Genomic DNA, 20,644 nt, shown 5'->3' on the forward strand with positions numbered 1-20,644 from the left:
TTTCAAAACTAGCATCGTCACGGAAATGCATCAAATCAGTGTCACCAATACTCTTTTCCTTCTTTTGGTTTCTTGGATTCGAAATGGCATGTTTTTTTTTAATGTTTTTGTTCTTTTCTCATCTTTTAAGCAGGAAAGTAGGATGAACGCTTAAGCCCTTGACAGTCATTCTACTGGAATCTGCTTCGCTGTTGCGTTTGTAATGGTTGTAGTGATAATTGTGGAACAATATTGATAATCCATAGCTATGTTATCGTTACGTATCTATTCATAACATTAACAGGTCTCTACGGGATTTTAATGCTATATATGTATTTCAAACTTGGAAATGCTTTTGACTGATTAAATGGATAAAATTCTCAGAACTTTAATGTGTACGTAATGATCAGCCGCTTGAGACATATAACTGAATAACAGTGTAACATGTGTAATAACCAAGCTTGATATTCACTTCTAATGGACAAGCACATATCATAATAGACTTTGATGAAGCTTTTATTTGGTTACATTTGGGAAATAGGTGAGAATGTTTGGGCATTCCTACAGTGTAAACTGTAGACAAAATGGAGGAATTATGCAATTAGATTTTAATGCTATCATTTACAGGCACTTGGAATGATCACTAAATAAAGCAAGCGGAAGAATAATTGATTAAAATACTCGGAGCTAGCAATTTTGTTGGAAGACAATTTAAATTAAGTTATCTCATAAGAACAGTTGTAAATACGGATGTAGCATTTGTATCATCCCCAGGATATAATTAGACTACCAAACAAAATACAATGTGTCTTCTGACTGTGGGGAAAGTGCCAAGAACAACTATACTGAGAGGGAGCCGACAACGTTAGGTCGATCTACGTTCTGATAGTTCTGATCTCTTGTTCCACTACATGTACTTGTAAGGAAAAGTTAAGCGGTAATTTCCCTAGCCAATTCACCACGTATAATGTTTGGGTAATTCTTACATTTGAGGACCATCTACAGTGACATTTACTTCAGGGAAGTATATTGGATCCAAAACCTCACCTGGAATCAGCTTCAAAAAGGAACCAAATCCAATTGCCATTTCTTACATCTGTAACTCAAATTAAATTTCAAAATTTAATAATCATTGGTTTTAGAGAAATTTTCTTCTTTCTAATGCATAAGTATAAATCTCACAAAATAAACAAGAAAAACATCTTTTTCATACCCTTTTACCAATGAAAATTTAACACAAAAAAACGTCTACTACATCTCTACCATTGGTGTCTAGTCCAGTCCATCTCTACCAATGGTGTCCAGTCCAGTCCATCTCTACCACTGATATCCTGTCCAGTCCATCTCTACTACTGGTGTCTAGTCCAGTCCATCTCTACCAATGGTGTCCAGTCCAGTCCATCTCTATTACTGGTCCAGTCCAGTCCAGTCCAGTCCATCTCTACCACTGGTTTCTAGTCTAGTTCATCTCTATAATTGATGTCCAGTCCAGTTTATCTCTACTACTGGTGTCCAGTCTAGTCCATCTCTACCAATGGTGTCCAGTCTAGTCCATCTCTATCACTGGTGTCCAGTCCATCACTACCACTGGTTTCTAGTCTAGTTCATCTCTATAACTGATGTCCAGTCCAGTTCATCTCTACTACTGGTGTCCAGTCCAGTCCATCTCTACCACTGGTGTCCAGTCCAGTCCATCTCTACCACTGGTGTCCAGTCTAGTCCACCTCTACCACTGGTGTCCAGTCCAGTCCAGTCCAGTCCAGTCCATCTCTACCACTGGTGTCCAGTCCAGTCCATCTCTACCACTGGTGTCCAGTCCAGTCCATCTCTACCACTGGTGTCCAGTCCAGTCCATCTCTACCACTGGTGTCCAGTCCAGTCCATCTCTACCACTGGTGTTTAGTCCAGTCCAGTATATCTCTACCACTGGTGTCCAGTCCAGTCCAGTATATCTCTACCACTGGTGTCCAGTCCAGTCCATCTCTACCACTGGTGTCCAGTCCAGTCCATCTCTACCACTGGTGTCCAGTCCAGTCCATCTCTACCACTGGTGTCCAGTCCAGTCCATCTCTACCACTGGTGTCCAGTCCAGTCCATCTCTACCACTGGTGTCCAGTCCAGTCCAGTCCAGTCCATCTCTACCACTGGTGTCCAGTCCAGTTCATCTCTACCACTGGTGTCCAGTCCAGTCCATCCTCTACCCTGGTGTCCAGTCCAGTCCATCTCTACCACTGGTGTCCAGTCCAGTCCATCTCTACCACTGGTGTCCAGTCCAGTCCATCTCTACCACTGGTGTCCAGTCCAGTCCATCTCTACCACTGGTGTCCAGTCCAGTCCATCTCTACCACTGGTGTCCAGTCCAGTCCATCTCTACCACTGGTGTCCAGTCCAGTCCATCTCTACCACTGGTCAGTCCAGTCCAGTCCATCCATCTCTACCACTGGTGTCCAGTCCAGTCCATCTTTACCACTGGTGTCCTGTCCAGTCCATCTCTACCACTGGTGTCCAGTCAAGTCCATCTCAACCACTGATGTCCAGTTCAGCCTATCTCTACCATTGGTGTCCAGTCCAGTCCATCTCAACTACCACTGGTGTGTCCAGTCCAGTCCATCGTCTACCATTGGTGTGTTCAGTTCAGTCCATCTCTACCACTGGTGTCCATCCAATCCAGTCCATCTCTACCACTGGTGTCCAGTCCAGTCCAGTATATCTCTACCGCTGACCAGTCCAGTCCAGTATATCTCTACCACTGGTGTCCAGTCCAGTCCATCTCTACCACTGGTGTCCAGTCCAACCCATCTCTACCACTGGTGTCCAGTCCAGTCCATCTCTACCACTGGTGTCCACTCCAATCCATCTCTGCTACTGATGTCCAGTCCAGTCCATCTCTATCACTGGTATCCAGTCCAGTCCAGTCCATCTCTACCACTTGTGTCCAGTCCAGTCCTGTCCATATCTACTATTGGTGTCCAGTCCTGTCCATCTCTACCAATGGTGTCCAGTCCTGTCCATCTCTTCCACTGGTGTCCATTCCTGTTCATCACTACCACTGGTGTCCATTCCTGTTCATCACTACCACTGGTGTCCATTCCTGTCCATCACTACCTCTGGTGTCCAGTCCTGTTAATCTCTACCACACATTTAAATGAAAGTCTTATCCTGCCTTTATCTCTTTTTGTGTCATTGTCCTCAGTAGAACAATGTTAGATTCTGTGTAATAAAGAATGCATTAGAACCCCTTGGTAATCATAATGAAAAAAATCTGTGCTCGTTAGGGCTGCAAATTAGTGATGTCTCTCACTTTATAGGTATCTGTAGATGCAATCATCACTTAAGTTTCAGGAAATTGTCATTAGAGAAATGGTAAGGCAGCATGTACTTTATTTGTTGTATGTCCCCATCCTTCACAAAGTCCCAGAGGAAAGCCATGATCTACAGCTCCAACAAGTACTTAGTCATGGATTCTAAATCTTACAGTAAAGAAACAGTTATACTAATGTTCTGTACTCAGCCTCTAAATGTTGTGCCTATAGTGTACACCTTTGTATATAGACAATAAAGGCATTTTCTTGTGATGGTTATGTAGGCAGGTTTAGCTTTAATTTCAGATAAATTGAAGTGTTGATCCCATGTTTGGAGGAAATTTCATTTTCATTTTGATACCAACAGTAGAAACTTTCTGCAATATAAAGTATTCCTTAGCCACTACTAACTTACCATGTGTAACCTTAACCATTGATGGACCAAGTGTTCCTTTACAAGTTCACAAAGAGCATTGGTTATGGACCTAGCTTGTATGTTACCCCGAGTTGTCATGGGTACCTCTTGGTTCCCAGGGAGTTTCAAGGATGGCAGGTTTGTGTCCGAATGACTTCACACGCACAGCTCTGTAAGCACAGATGCACAAATCAGTGACACCTCGCGACACCTCTGGGCCTTCTACCTACGATGTTATTCCGTTTGATTATATATCTGTACTGTTGTGAAACATTTCAGTCGAGCTTGTCGGTAACATTGATTTCCCCTCATTGCCGTAGCGATACTGTTCCTCCCTGGATGGAAACAAATCAAAATCTGATGATTTATATGTGAAAATTGTTGTTAAGATTCCCAGTACTCTTCACGATAGCTGGCGAAAACATTGGCAACATTTCATTTCGATTTGGTCCCGCGGGAGAACTGATGCATCTTAAAACGCCATATTTAAACAAATATTTTCTTGTTGCTATCAAAGAAAAAACTGTAATAATGATATCAATCTCATGTCCCTAAACTGGCGATTAAATTGAGTAAAAGCAGTTTAATGTCCTCTGGTTCATTCCAGGCCGACAGTTGTTGCATGCCATAAAATGTGTATGATGCAGAATGATCCATCTGTGGATTGTTTGGTGTTGTTGGAAATTAATGAACTGACAGCTGGATCATTACAGCTGATTGGTTTATTGTGATAATAATGTTTCTCCAAACTTGGAGGATTTCACACATTAAATGGTATAGATCTTAAATCACACAAGGATTGTTCATAAAACTGCATATTTTGGTAAGAAACAGATTAATCTTTTGGGTATTTCTGAAGAAGTTAACTAAAGCATATGATATGCATTCCCTTTTTTCTTGTGCTTTTTTTACATTTTTGTTTGTTTTTATTAATTTGTTTATATATAACACTGGATAAAAACGATTCAAAGCCATCTTCAATCACAAATACCTTGACCCTGATGTACTCTTAAGGAGCTTGGTAAAGTTTAGAATTACAAGTTTTAAAAGTAATCATGCCAATTGTCCATGAATTTCGTTTAATTTTACAGAATGTATTGTTGGGTTATGTGATACTAGTCATGTAATAGCAGTCAATATCTCAGCAACTATAAACCTGAATAAAGGAAAGTGAAATAGTGTCTTAACATTTAAACCAGCTTAAAAATGGTGTATTGATTCCTAAATGATTAAATGGCTCCTTCCTGTCTATTGGCTCATTCATATTGTTCTCACACTAATTGTCCAATAGAAATAGATACCGCTGGTGCTGAGTCAATGAAGGTCAACATTGTGTGACCTTGACCCTCACCATTGATTCTAACCAGTATTAAGTATAAACGACTATTTTAATGTCATTTTTCTATTAGATCAAATAAGATTTAGAGTAGTTAGTTGACGATCAGAATTTATTATTGCCCAGTAGATTTTTCTTTTTTCTTTTAAACAATTGCTGATAGACAAGAATGTGAACAGCTGTTTTCAGAAATATAATCAATTAATTGATGAAAAGATCATGTGTTGCATCTTTATGTGCTAATAGTAGTCACATTGTCTGTTCATCCTTTTGTTTCTTCTTCTGATAAATATGGCTGAAAGGCCAAGGTAGTGCCAATGGAAACATGTCTCATCATGTATAGTTGTTTCATAAATCGTCGTTTTTATTATGTAAACTACTAATATTCACTTGACATGTTGATATTATGAAACTTTAACAGCATTGGATTAACAATTACATTAATTTATATTATCTACTGATGAGAAAGATAAATTATCTTATAATTTGCTTGGCTTAAAATATCTCTATTAAAAAAATTCAAGATATTGCTATCAAATTCCATTGCAACATCCATAGAAATGTTATATATTGATAGTTGTCCCGATATCAAAATTAATCGTGTGTCACCCAAAGTGTTAAGCATGCATGACTGTTAAAGATGCTCCACAGCCAACAGAGCATAAATGATATTCATCATTTGAACAATAATTGGTGTTTAATCGTGTGTATATATGTCTAGACCGAATAATCTGTCTCTTAAAATAAGCTCCTTTTCTTTTTGTTGTCGTTTATTTATACGCTCATCTAAAATGAGCGTATCAATAAACAACAGCAAAAATTAAAGGAGCTTATTTTAAGAGACAGATTATTCGGTCTAATATATGTCTAACTAACACAAAATATAATAAAAAATAATGCGTAATCAGTACTTCATTCTATATAGGATATAGTGCCAAGGATTTTTTTCGGGATGCAATTATTCATTTTTCATATTTTTAACTTGAAGTAATATTAGAAGCTCAAATTTTTCAATGGTGGTAATGGTGTAAAGTAAGTAATTTTTGTAACTGAAGAAAAATAATAAATCGTCTGCTCCTATTTTTGATAGTGAAAAAATACCATTTTTCAGCGGTGGAGCATCTTTAAATATTATGTCAGGAAAAGCATGTTAGTTGGTAGTGAAGACACCATCCCCGGGGTAACCAAGATATTATCCCTGTCACCGCGCTGACCTGTCGGGAATGGGGTACATGTCCCTCACCTATTAGGGCCGTGATTAACAGTATTAATTAACGCTATCTTGGCAGTCCATCATGGATGCCTGTAGTGTGACTGCCCTCCACAAGTCTTTAACCCAGACCCACAAATATGACAACTGTGAGAGGCGACCGTCACCAACTGATGATCGTCTCGGTAACATTGATTATGGAGATGAGTCATGTTAACCTGCCTGTGATTCTCCATTGTAGTCATGTCAGTCTTGGAGTCACCTTGTCTCACAGTCCAAGAAAACTTCAACATTTAGATATTTTTTAAAGCAAATCTCCAATGATAGCGTGAGAAAAAGTCGGAGTAGTGGAATCCTGATTTTATCTGTGTCTTCGGGGGTAGTTTTAGGCTGTAAAGTTTGATGGATTCTGTTGAGACAATATTTCACTGACCACCGTTATCAGAACTGGGCAAAGATCTTTTACCACTGTGACTTTATCTCGTCCTAGAGGGTCCTATGGGTCTCGCTTATCTCCCCTTTGACTGGCCTCACTATGAGCAGTAGGAGTTGATAGTGGTTGGAGCATTAACTCTTTGTTATGAAACTGTCAAATACCACATTGCACATATAAAAAATGCACTTTCTTGCAATTTATTGCATTTGTAGTATTTAAATCAACATGTCCTGAAATCAATTATGTTATGTTTCTGGGACTAAAACTGATTTCAAATGCAAATTCCAGAATTCCAGTTTGGTACAGAATGTGAAAATCTGACTTGCTAGTTTAATGGTGCTGTTTACTTATAGAATAAGGTTAACATTCTATAACCATTTAGACTCTAGTTTTACTGTCATGTAACCTGTTGATATACCACTAAAAACTGCATATTAAATTGGATATATCCATTGTGAAACAAAAGTTGACCTGAGGTTGAACTTCACAGTGGTGTTAGGTAATGATAAGACAACAATAGTTAAGTTTCTTTCTCTTAGACTTGACAACATCAGCACAGACCAGTCAGTTTCTGATAGACTTAACAATTTCAGCACATACCAGTCAGTTTCTGATAGACTTAACAACATCAGCACAGACCAGTCAGTTTCTGATAGACTTAACAACATCAGCACAGACCAGTCGGTTTCTGATAGACTTAACAACATCAGCACAGACCAGTCAGTTTCTGAAAATTAAAAGAAATCAAACTCAGCCACTTTGAGAATTTAACTAATACTATAATGCTATGCTGTACAATACTTTTAATTCTGTTTTTGTTGTGTGCTTGTTATTAATTTGTTATTGTTTACTGATATCTTGTTTCCTATACCTTGGTATTGTATTTTTACAGCTTGTCTGAAGAACAAGATCCAGCGCTTGGTGTATACCAGTACATACAATGTGGTATTTGGTGGCGAGGAAATCAGAGATGGTGATGAAACACTGCCTTACCTCCCTTTAGACAAGGTAGTTATCTCCCTCTAATACAGCATATGATTAAGGTTTTTAACATCACTGACTTCACTGTGTTTGAGTTATCTCCCCTGAATACCACCCTATAAACAGTTTATTATATCATATGAGCTTCCAAGAATATATCAGTTCTTTCCATCTTAATAAACAGTTAATGACATCACATGACCTTTCTGTATGAGTTGTTTTCATCTATAAAAGCAGTTCCTACTATCACATGACTTTCCCCATGTATGAGTTATCCCACCTATGTGCACACCTATTAAAAACAGATTATTACATACCTCAAGGCCCTCAGTGTACAAAGTTATAAACAGTTAATTTCACCACATGACCTTCCCTGTAAATAATTTTTCTCTCCTATGCACAATAACATTGGTACATAAGCAATTTCTAATATCACATTGCCTTCCTATTTATGAAATATTGGTACATCTGTCCTATGATTTAAACATCATATATTTGCCTTTTTAAGTTGACAAAAATGGTTAGGCACAAGTTCTAACAACTTAGTGAGCCCCTTCTAACACTTAGTTACATCTTATTATCTCACCAATCATGCATAATGTCTGCCAAATGGCCATCAAATCCTGGTATATATAATTGACCAAACTTATTTACCCAACAACCAAACAGATATGAACATTATGTTATTTCTCTTTTAGAAGAAATTCTAAAATAATATCAATGACCTTCACACTTAGATATTCTGAAAAGCTATAGAGTTGAATATTTACATTTTCACTGCAATCCCACTATGTAACCTTGCGCAGTTGGCAGTCATATAGACTATGACCTTCAATTGCTTATTATGACGTCATTATTATTGTAACGTCATAATTGTCGTGCCAACTGGCTGTTCCATTCTTGATGATAACGCATGATTAATTTACTATAGACGCAAAATCCCTTAGTATTTCAACATAAAACTATAACAAAATGTAAATATAAGCATTGAATGTTTTACAGTTGGCATTCATAGCCAATATGAATGCCAACTGGACAGAGGCAAATCCAATGTGAATGCCAACTGGACAGAGGCAAATCCAACATGAAGCGCTAGCGCGCTTCATGAAATTTGCCTCTGTCCAATGCTTCAATAAATGAATGGATTACAATGATTCCTTTAATCAGGGTATTATTGGTTCCTATGTGTTAATCCTTTGGGAGATGAAATCCCGATATTGATATTTACTGATATTGATTACAAAGAAATGAACACAAGGTAGTTGATTCAGACCTATTGGGCCTTTTGCTTCTGTTTCTTTTTTTTGAGATTGAAGATCTGATGGAAATACAAACTAGGAATTTGAGGTGTTGTTCTGGAAAATTTCTTTTAAAGCATTATCAAAGATACATAATTAATTAGTTATTTTGTAGTATCAGATATGGCTGAAAATCTCAGAACGAGAAATAAAGGCGTATTATAGGTCTTAATCCCACTGCAAAGTGATGAAAAATTAAAAATTTATGATCGTTTCAAAGCCTGAACTTTACCGCAATTGATATCGGCCACCCTAGAGTACGGGATACTTAAATAAATAAGGTTGTAATTAATTTACTTGATACCAGATATTGTGGTAGCTGCCTTTTATGTGTGCACGGTTTAGAACAATTACATAACACTGCCATACTTAATTCCCTGTTTTACGGGTAAAATGTCATTTAAAAATTTTTATACTTCCTCGTGAAGACATGAAATGTATGAGTGTTGGAAGTGATGAAGCCCAGGCCCTAGATTGATTTCCAAGCTGGAGACTTATTGGTTCAAACCTTCGTAGATTATTTTATATGTAGTAGCATTGTCCATATGTGAATACAGAATATTCAATCAGCCCAATTGTTCAAGAGGAGTGCAGATGAAAAAGGGAGAGAACTCTGAGTAGAAGACATTTTCAATCCAGATCTTAATCAGTGACAACTGTTATAGATATGGTTCATATACCAATAACTCAATAAACGCCTCTTTTATTTCATTTATTTTTCAAATAGATATTATTGTGGCTAACTTTATACAGTAAGTTTAGTCCCATTTATAAGGACTAGCTTAATTTTCTCAATGTTTGCACCCTGTGTTTGGTGATACAGTATTGAAGCTGTATTGGTCTAGCCGTAAAGGTCAAACGTTGTATTTGACCTGATGTGGATATACATGTGATGTCTTCACTAAATTTGTATTTCTGATTTTTAGGTCATCTGACCCGAAGGGTCAGGATGACCTAATGTCATCATGCACCGTCCGCCGTCGTGTGCCCTGCACCGTGCGTAAACTTTTTATTCAAACGACTTCTTCTCAATAACCGAAAGGCCAAGGGTACTGATATTTGGCCTATAGCATGCTGGGACTAAGGGCTACCAATTTTGTTCAAATGAATGACCTTGACTTTCATTCAAGGTCACAGGGGTCAAAAAGGCTAAAATCTTTAAACGACTTCTTCTCAAGAACCAGAAGGCCCAGGGTACTGATATTTGGACTGTAGCATGCTGAGATGAAGGGCTACCAAGGTTGTTCAAATGAATGACCTTGACCTTCATTCAAGGTCACAGGGGTCAAATAGGCTAAAAATCCTTTAAACAACTTCTTGTGAATAACTAAGAGGCCTAGAGACCTGATATTGGGCCCGTAACATGCTTGGATGAAGGGCTATCAAGTTTGTTCAAATGAATGACCTTGACCTTCATTCAAGGTCACAGGGGTCAAAAAGGCTAAAATCTTTAAACGACTTCTTCTCAAGAACAGAAAGGCCCTGGATATTCATATTGGGCCTGTGACATGCTGGGATAAGTTCTACCAAGTTTGTTAAAATAAATGACCTTGACCCTCATTCAAGGTCACAGGTTTAAATAGGCTAAAAATCCTTTAAAAACTTCTTGTGAATAACTAAGAGGCCTAGAGACCTGAAATTGGACCTGTGACATGCTAGGAAGAAGTGCTATCAAGGCTAAAATCTTTAAACGACTTCTTCTCAAGAACAGAAAGGCCCTGGATATTCATATTGGGCCTGTGACATGCTGGGATAAGTTCTACCAAGTTTGTTAAAATAAATGACCTTGACCCTCATTCAAGGTCACAGGTTTAAATAGGCTAAAAATCCTTTAAACAACTTCTTGTGAATAACTAAGAGGCCTAGAGACCTGAAATTGGACCTGTGACATGCTAGGAAGAAGTGCTATCAAGGCTAAAATCTTTAAACGACTTCTTCTCAAGAACCAAAAGGCCCAGGATACTCATATTGGGCATGTAGCATGCTGGGATGAAGGGCTACCAAGTTTGTTTCAAATGAATGACCTTTACCTTCATTCGAGGTCACAGAGGTCAAATAGGCTTAAATTTTTAAAAGACTTCCTCTCAAGAACCAAAAGGCCCAGGATACTCATTTTGGGCTTGCAGCATGCTTGGATGAAGGGCTATCAAGTTTGATAAAATGAATGACCTTGACCTTCATTCAAGGTCACAGGGGTCAAATTGGCTAAAAATATTTTAAACGACTTCTTTAGAATAAGTAGGAGGTCTAGAGACCTGATATTAGGCCTTTAACATGCTGGGATGAAGTGCTATCAAGTTTGCTCAAATGAATGACCTTGATCTTCATTGAAGGTCACAAGGGTCAAATAGGCTTAAATCTTTAAACAACTTCTTCTCAAGAACCAAAAGGCCCAGGATACTCATATTGGGCATGCAGCACGCTGGGATGAAGTGCTACCAAGTTTGTTCAAATGAATGACCTTGACCTTCATTCAAGGTCACAGGGGTCAAAAAGGTCAAAATCTTTAAATGACTTCTTAAGAATAACTAAGAGGCCTAGAGACCTGATATTGGGCCTGTGACATGCTGGGATGAAGGGCTACCAAGTTCCTTCAAATGAATGACCTTGATCTTCATTGAAGGTCACAGGGGTCAAATAGGCTTAAATCTTTAAACGACTTCTTCTCAAGAACCAAAAGGCCCAGGATACTCATATTGGGCATGCAGCACGCTGGGATGAAGTGCTACCAAGTTTGTTCAAATGAATGACCTTGACCTTCATTCAAGGTCACAGGGGTCAAAAAGGTTAAAATCTTTAAACAATAACTAGGAGGCCTAGAGACCTGATATTGGGTCTGTGACATGCTGGGATGAAGGGCTACCAAGTTTGTTCAAGTGAATGACCTTGATCTTCATTCAAGGTCACAGAGGTCAAATATGCTAAAATCTTTAAACGACTACATTGTGTTGTGCTAATAGTCAGATGACCGTTAAGGCCCATGGGCCTCTTGTTAATGTCACCTTATTAAGAGGGCACAGCAAGTTATATGAAGTAATTACAGTTTAAGGTATCAAGTTAGACTGAATGGATGTTTAAAATCTGAAAGGCACATAATACACAGGCGATATGTCTTCAAGTGAACTTCACATGAAATTCATGTGAAATTTTCCTTTCATGTTAAATTCACATGAAATTCATGTGAAATTTTCCTTTCATGTTAAATTCACATGAAATTCATGTGAACATTTTCATGTGAAATTCACTTTTTTTGTCCCAGTTCACATGAAATTCATATGAAAATTTTATGTGAAATTCACTTTTTTGTCCCAGTTCACATGAAATCCTCGTGAAGAAATAATGCCTGTGTAAGGTAATATTTTTAGGCTTTTTAGCATCAAAAGCAAGCAGTCTGCAAAATTTCCTGAAAAGCTATTAATTAATTATCTGTCAAATTTTATCAAAACAACATTTCATATAGAAGACTGATAAATTTGTCTAGTAATAAAATTGACTGCATGTTATGTCACCAATTTGTCAAACATTAAGGCCAACATTCTATACTTAAAGACAATGATTTATACACCACAAGTATATATTGGCAGCAATATCTCATTCCTGTTAGAAAAATAGATTATCTGATGATGATGTTTCTTTGAACTTTCCAAGTACTTGTTATCTGGACTGACGGTAATTAAAAAGATTGATAATCTGTTTAAGTTGAGAATGATGTTTATTTCAATATTGATCAAATTTACATTTAATTTCTTTTCATCATTGTTGGTCACTTCCCCCTTGTTCCTCATAAAATAGCTAAAGTTCCCTCAAACAGAATTCTTCTCTCTTTCATCATTCATGTCATGGGTGACAATCAATATTTTTACCTTGAGAGTGACAATGACTACCGGCGACACCTAACTGTAGTAAAACCTATTTTTTAAAGCTCTAGATAATATCACATTTAAATTATAAATACAAACATTACATTGACAGAAAGAACTTTAAAGAATACCACATTGAAAATGACCCTATCATATAAGATCAACCAATCAAATTGGAATCGTTAATTTGAATTACTCTGTGTTCGATACGATCTTGCATGTTTCTGCTCACCAATTGGTTTCCATAGCGATCAGATTAGATATTCATGATAGAATCTCTTATCAAATTGTTCATTTAAGAGGGTATTATTATTTTCACTTTTTTTTTAAGTGATGATTTTTCTGGATTGAATATTACGACAAATCAGGAAGTTTTTCTGTGTACATTGAAGGGTCCATTAAGCAGGACTATCTGATACTTGATCGCCAATCTACAGTAGTCCCAAATATCTTGTCATTATTCAAAGTGCTAGTCTTGTTCTACCAACAGATTTTTTTTGTAATTCTTCAATTTTATGACCGGTTCAGCACTTGCAGCAATTAGTAAAACCAGAATAAGGTTCTTAGTTAGATTCCAGGTCTATAATTAGGCCAACAGCAACATAATACGCAGAAACCAAAGGCTCAATTGAATTAGGATTTTATCATCAATTTGGTTATATTGTGAGTTTGGAGATAAAGCTGTATTGGTTTAGGCTGGGGTAAATGTGGAGTCTGCTACGCTGATAAACACACATTATGGCCTTTTATTATTGTATTATCTCAAATGTTTTTGTATATTTTTTGTTCAAATGTTGCTTATTTGATTTCATAGCTAACTTGTTAAAAGGTTTCATATTTCATCCTACAGTACAGCACAGTGCAGATTTCAAACTCAGGTTTAGAACTACTGGTAATTCTCTGACTTCAATAGTCTGAGATTTGCTAGGTGGAGGTAGCAGACTAACTTTTGAAGCATAAAAGGAAATGTTAGCTAGCATCAAAGATTTAGAAAAACCCATCAATAAAATCTATTTGAACCAATTTGCTCAAATTCTTGTAATTAATATAGCTTTGGTATTTGCTTGTATCTAGAGTTTTTGTTGGCTCCTGTAGGTGATTTGTGTTTCACCATATTGTCACTAGCCCTTGTCTTCTGTGTAATGTTTGAAACCTATGTGGCACATTTGATAGGTACTCGAAGTAGGATGATGATTTATTCTCCTGGTACTCTGACTTCCCTCCACTTTCAGCATGCAGTCATTCTTAAAGTATGGCTATTAGCCTAATAGGATATAAAAAGAAAGAAACCCAAAGCCATAAACCCTGACAGTGGTAGTAGCCGATGACTACTGTGTTATACAGCAAGGCTGTCCCTTCTTTTCAGAGTTATTGGCAGAATTGAAGTTTTTCAATGTAAAACCAATTTTTGTGTCGCCTGAAACGCAAGGGTGATACTTAGGTATCACAACGTTGGCGTCAGCGTACAGGAAAAGGTTTCCGTGCAATAACTTTAGTATCTATTGTCCGATTTCAATTTTTTTCCCAAATTTGGTATATTGCTTTATATCTATGTGATCTCGGATGAGTTGGATAATGGTAAAAATCCGTCAATATTTACAAGAGTTATGCGACTTTAAAATCATCAAAACTGATAAATTCATGGTTTCCGCTCAATAACTTAATTATTTATTTTCCAATTTCAACCAAATTTTATATATTGTTTTATATTAATGAGATCTCGGATGATGGTCAAAATCCGTCAATATTTGCAAGAGACTTGATAACTTCATTTAATTATTAACAATATTTTCAACGGTAGGGAGACGAGATTCTCAATTTTATGTTTGTTTGGTCTACAAAGATGGGTGTAGGTATAGTATTTGCATTCTAAAATTATGGTAGCGTATTATACTGAAATTAAAAGTGTCATTTAGAAATGCACATTCAGAAGAGCACTTATTTATTGGTAAACCTTGAGATTTAGCAGATTGAACCATAAGTAATGGGGGGTTACAACCAAGAATGAATTTCAAGCAAACTCAAAAATAGAAATCAAATTCTAGTTAAAGAACCATGACCTTGACCAAAAGGGCCATTGTCCTGGTATCCTGCTGTCACAGTACAGAGTACAGTAACTGTTTGTATACACACCCTAATCTCCCCTCACCCCACTACAAACGGTGGGTCGGACATCAATACTAATAAAATTTATTTTTACTTAGCCAAATTGACATGCACTTATTCTATATAGCCAATAGGAATAGCTGTAAGTGCCTAAATATGGAAAATTTGTCTATAAGGGTTTTAGATACATGGATTTGCTGACTAAAACTGAAGCTATAAAACCCAATAAGCATATTTCTGCTATCAGCGTAAGCACGTCTGGATAATGTCCAAGCTTATAGAAGTTCAAAAATGTCTCTTGATAAAGCCATTGGATTCTCTATCGACAGAAATTAGTGTCTTGTTGAACTCCCAAACAGAGTTAGTATGGATACCAATGTATAAGAGAAGGCCAGTTCCATTAACAGGGCTTGGTCCATCGTCCTTCCGATCATTCCAAAGATTTTTATAACATAACTTTGGTTTTGACAGATTTATTACCACTATAAATGGTTAGTTTGAAGGTTGCAGGTACTGACGGTTTCTCAGCAAATAGGTAAAGTTTGGTTACTACCTGACAACCTGGTTACATGAGTAATTAAAGGCAAAGATCTTTCAGTACTTCTTGGTACAGAGGCTTCATAGAACGTTTTTAAGGTTGCAAGACTGTTGCAATGTCGCGTAAAAGGGTTGCATGTAAAATGTTGTATTTTCTTAGATGTAACAAAAGAACAAAAATCTCAAATTTTCAGTTTTCTGTGATTGCAATTATGCAAATTCTTGCCTAATTTAGATTTAACCAATCTGGCAGTCGTAATATGTACATGTAATTTCTCCAGCATTCTAAAAATTTCACTGCCTTAATGTTCGTACATGGCCACCAGGGTCACAGTGGCGTCTGGCAGACGGAGAATGCGATGTTAGTTATAGAAGTTTGTGTTTTAACAAATCAACACCAGAATTATTGAATAGCCTCTCCAACATTTCCCTAGATATGTAAATTATTCACCGCTTAAAGAGTCTTTGACAACTTATCTTTTAAAGACCACTTTTAAAGCCAAGTAACATGTGAACATTTTCTGAGAATTTTCTGATTTATGAACTATTTCTTTTAAATTAAACTGAAGTAAGTTTTAAGAAGAAGTTTAAACACTGATACAGAACACTTTGGAATACTAATATACCAAGGAAGTTTGTAGTGTTATTGATAACTTTTGATAATTTCCTGTAGATAATAAAGAGAATAATTCATTATGAAATTATGAATACATAAATAAAATGACAGTATATATATCTTGGTATCAAAATCTAGGTCTGAATTAAAGAATCTACAATTCTATTGACCTTATATCGGAATCTTGTTTCAATAGTGAATGTGTTGATACTTCTAAGGGAGTTAACTCTCTTGAGCTAAAAAATAATGTTGGCAATACATGTGAATTAAATTCATATGATAAAAAATGTAAAACCTATGAAGAAAAATATTGGTGTATTTGGTGTGAAAGTGTTTTAGTACGAGTGTGTATATATTGTTGTTCAGTTGTTGGTGTAAAAGTTTTTTGCAATTTAATGCAGTAGATAATTGTGACCTGGATTATAAATAACTGTGTGAACACCTTTCTATTTCCTGGTTTGTTCTGTGATACGATGAGACCACCAACATCGCCACTCTGAAATAAATCCTGATACCACACAACTCACTAATAGTCTTTGAGCAGCAAGTCCATGAAAGAAAACACTTACGCAATCTTCTTGTCATGTGGAGTCCACACAGCAACCATTGACAGTGCTAACGATTTACTATTGTCTTTGTTCCATTGTCAATTTAATTATTCAGGTGAAAACAGGTGATTCATGCAGGTAAATGATTGCAGGCTGCATGCAAATCACTCGACTGTTAAAATGGTCAAATTAAAGATGGGAGTTAAGATACGTGGACAGTGTACTTCCTGTTTAATCAAATTAGCTGTGATAGTCGTGTCTGATAGCCTTGACAGCAGTCTTTAGATACAAATCAGAAATCTTGATAGTTTTATGTTCCTGAATTCCTTAATGGATTTTCCTTCAGTAAATTGCAATGTATGAAACGATGCATTGTCCTCAGTTAAGTGTTGGAATTATATCAAATACTGTATTGGAATGTAGTAAATGAAGTCTTATTTTTATCCCAATATCATGTAAAATGTTGAATTCATTCAATTAAATAACCCAACAGTCAATCTGCCCCACCCAAAACTCCATGTACGTGTACACTTGATAACCTATCCCCGACACCCACCTAGCTGTCACCCCACATCAACAGCCATACTCCATGGTCACCCATTCTCGATACTCCAGGGGTTACTATCACTGTCATTATATCCACAGTTCAGGAGAAGAAAACCTGACCAATTACAGGCTTGCTTCCTTTGAAGATAAAAGCCACACAGTCAACCACAAGGTAGCTGTTACATAATTGTTTTGTACCTTAAAGGATCAAATTACCTGTGGCCTTTAGGTTTATTATGACAGAGTCCAGGGGTGGATATAACACCAGTGATAGTAACCCCTGGAGTATTGAGGATGACAGTCACCCCATCCCACACCAACAACCCTACCCCACAGTCTTTCCACCCCACAACCCATGTACACTTGATACCCTAGTATACTCAACAATCACATATCAGACACAATCCATCAGCAAAAGTATCCCATTGTTATTCCACCACTTAAATCCTCTACTCTATACCTCACCAACTAGTCAACTGTGCCAAACAGCTCACACCAAATATTTCCCAGAAATAAATTAACTCATAAACCCCAACTATACACTCCTTGGAAATCTCATATACACATGACATACCTACACCTGGCACAGTATCATATCAGTCAGGTTTTGTTATTGAAGTTTTGCTTGTAAAATGGTCCTGGTCAGTTTTAGTGTCACTATATAGATTCTAGAAGTTCAATCTGACCTACATTTTATGCACCATTCCAATCCAGTATAAGACTTTGTTTTTCTCTATATTGTAATGGGGTCGAATTTACCATAAATTTACATTTCCATCCTTGTATAACCTTGCTGCCCTGAGCATGTAGATATAAGGTAGACCAACATCGTTATGTTGTTACATAGAGCCCATCATTCATCCTTTATCCATCCTTGTATAACCTTGCTGCCCTGAGCATGTAGATATAAGGTAGACCAACATCGTTATGTTGTTACATAGAGCCCATCATCTATCCTTTATCCATCCTTGTATAACCTTGCTGCCCTGAGCATGTAGATATAAGGTAGACCAACATCGTTATGTTGTTACATAGAGCCCATCATTCATCCTTTATCCATCCTTGTATAACCTTGCTGCCCTGAGCATGTAGATATAAGGTAGACCAACATCGTTATGTTGTTACATAGAGCCCATCATCTATCCTTTATCCATCCTTGTATAACCTTGCTGCCCTGAGCATGTAGATATAAGGTAGACCAACATCGTTATGTTGTTACATAGAGCCCATCATCTATCCTTTATCCATCCTTGTATAACCTTGCTGCCCTGAGCATGTAGATATAAGGTAGACCAACATCGTTATGTTGTTACATAGAGCCCATCATCTATCCTTTATCCATCCTTGTATAACCTTGCTGCCCTGAGCATGTAGATATAAGGTAGACCAACATCGTTATGTTGTTACATAGAGCCCATCATCTATCCTTTATCCATCCTTGTATAACCTTGCTGCCCTGAGCATGTAGATATAAGGTAGACCAACATCGTTATGTTGTTACATAGAGCCCATCATTCATCCTTTATCCATCCTTGTATAACCTTGCTGCCCTGAGCATGTAGATATAAGGTAGACCAACATCGTTATGTTGTTACATAGAGCCCATCATCTATCCTTTATCCATCCTTGTATAACCTTGCTGCCCTGAGCATGTAGATATAAGGTAGACCAACATCGTTATGTTGTTACATAGAGCCCATCATCTATCCTTTATCCATCCTTGTATAACCTTGCTGCCCTGAGCATGTAGATATAAGGTAGACCAACATCGTTATGTTGTTACATAGAGCCCATCATCTATCCTTTATCCATCCTTGTATAACCTTGCTGCCCTGAGCATGTAGATATAAGGTAGACCAACATCGTTATGTTGTTACATAGAGCCCATCATCTATCCTTTATCCATCCTTGTATAACCTTGCTGCCCTGAGCATGTAGATATAAGGTAACCAACATCGTATGTTGTTACATAGAGCCCATCATTATCCTTTATCCATCCTTGTATAACCTTGCTGCCCTGAGCATGTAGATATAAGGTAGACCAACATCGTTATGTTGTTACATAGAGCCCATCATCTATCCTTTATCCATCCTTGTATAACCTTGCTGCCCTGAGCATGTAGATATAAGGTAGACCAACATCGTTATGTTGTTACATAGAGCCCATCATTCATCCTTTATCCATCCTTGTATAACCTTGCTGCCCTGAGCATGTAGATATAAGGTAGACCAACATCGTTATGTTGTTACATAGAGCCCATCATTCATCCTTTATCCATCCTTGTATAACCTTGCTGCCCTGAGCATGTAGATATAAGGTAGACCAACATCGTTATGTTTGTTACATAGAGCCCATCATCTATCCTTTATCCATCCTTGTATAACCTTGCTGCCCTGAGCATGTAGATATAAGGTAGACCAACATCGTTATGTTGTTACATAGAGCCCATCATCTATCCTTTATCCATCCTTGTATAACCTTGCTGCCCTGAGCATGTAGATATAAGGTAGACCAACATCGTTATGTTGTTACATAGAGCCCATCATCTATCCTTTATCCATCCTTGTATAACCTTGCTGCCCTGAGCATGTAGATATAAGGTAGACCAACATCGTTATGTTGTTACATAGAGCCCATCATCTATCCTTTATCCATCCTTGTATAACCTTGCTGCCCTGAGCATGTAGATATAAGGTAGACCAACATCGTTATGTTGTTACATAGAGCCCATCATCTATCCTTTATCCATCCACCTGCTGCCCTGTAGATATAACCATAGAGCCATCATTATCCTTTCCTCTTGAAACTTGCTGCCCTGAGCATGTAGATATAAGGTAGACCAACATCGTTATGTTGTTACATAGAGCCCATCATCTATCCTTTATCCATCCTTGTATAACCTTGCTGCCCTGAGCATGTAGATATAAGGTAGACCAACATCGTTATGTTGTTACATAGAGCCCATCATCTATCCTTTATCCATCCTTGTATAACCTTGCTGCCCTGAGCATGTAGATATAAGGTAGACCAACATCGTTATGTTGTTACATAGAGCCCATCATCTATCCTTTATCCATCCTTGTATAACCTTGCTGCCCTGAGCATGTAGATATAAGGTAGACCAACATCGTTATGTTGTTACATAGAGCCCATCATCTATCCTTTATCCATCCTTGTATAACCTTGCTGCCCTGAGCATGTAGATATAAGGTAGACCAACATCGTTATGTTGTTACATAGAGCCCATCATCTATCCTTTATCCATCCTTGTATAACCTTGCTGCCCTGAGCATGTAGATATAAGGTAGACCAACATCGTTATGTTGTTACATAGAGCCCATCATCTATCCTTTATCCATCCTTGTATAACCTTGCTGCCCTGAGCATGTAGATATAAGGTAGACCAACATCGTGATGTTGTTACATAGAGCCCATCATCTATCCTTTATCCATCCTTGTATAACCTTGCTGCC

At 37.4% G+C, this 20,644-nt stretch overlaps 1 protein-coding gene across 2 annotated transcripts in view; it reads left to right on the forward strand.

Moving 5' to 3' along the window:
- Nucleotides 1-20,644, forward strand: part of LOC138323343 (short-chain dehydrogenase/reductase family 42E member 1-like) — a 147,888-nt gene that overhangs the window by 76,012 nt on the left and 51,232 nt on the right. For both annotated transcript variants that reach the window (XM_069267897.1, XM_069267898.1), the window contains exon 5: nt 7,571-7,686. In XM_069267897.1, coding sequence (XP_069123998.1) covers nt 7,571-7,686 — 116 coding nt within the window. The remainder of the gene's footprint in view (nt 1-7,570; nt 7,687-20,644) is intronic.

Source organism: Argopecten irradians, chromosome 5, assembly GCF_041381155.1.
Source record: "Argopecten irradians isolate NY chromosome 5, Ai_NY, whole genome shotgun sequence".
Taxonomy (NCBI): Eukaryota; Metazoa; Mollusca; class Bivalvia; order Pectinida; family Pectinidae; genus Argopecten; species Argopecten irradians.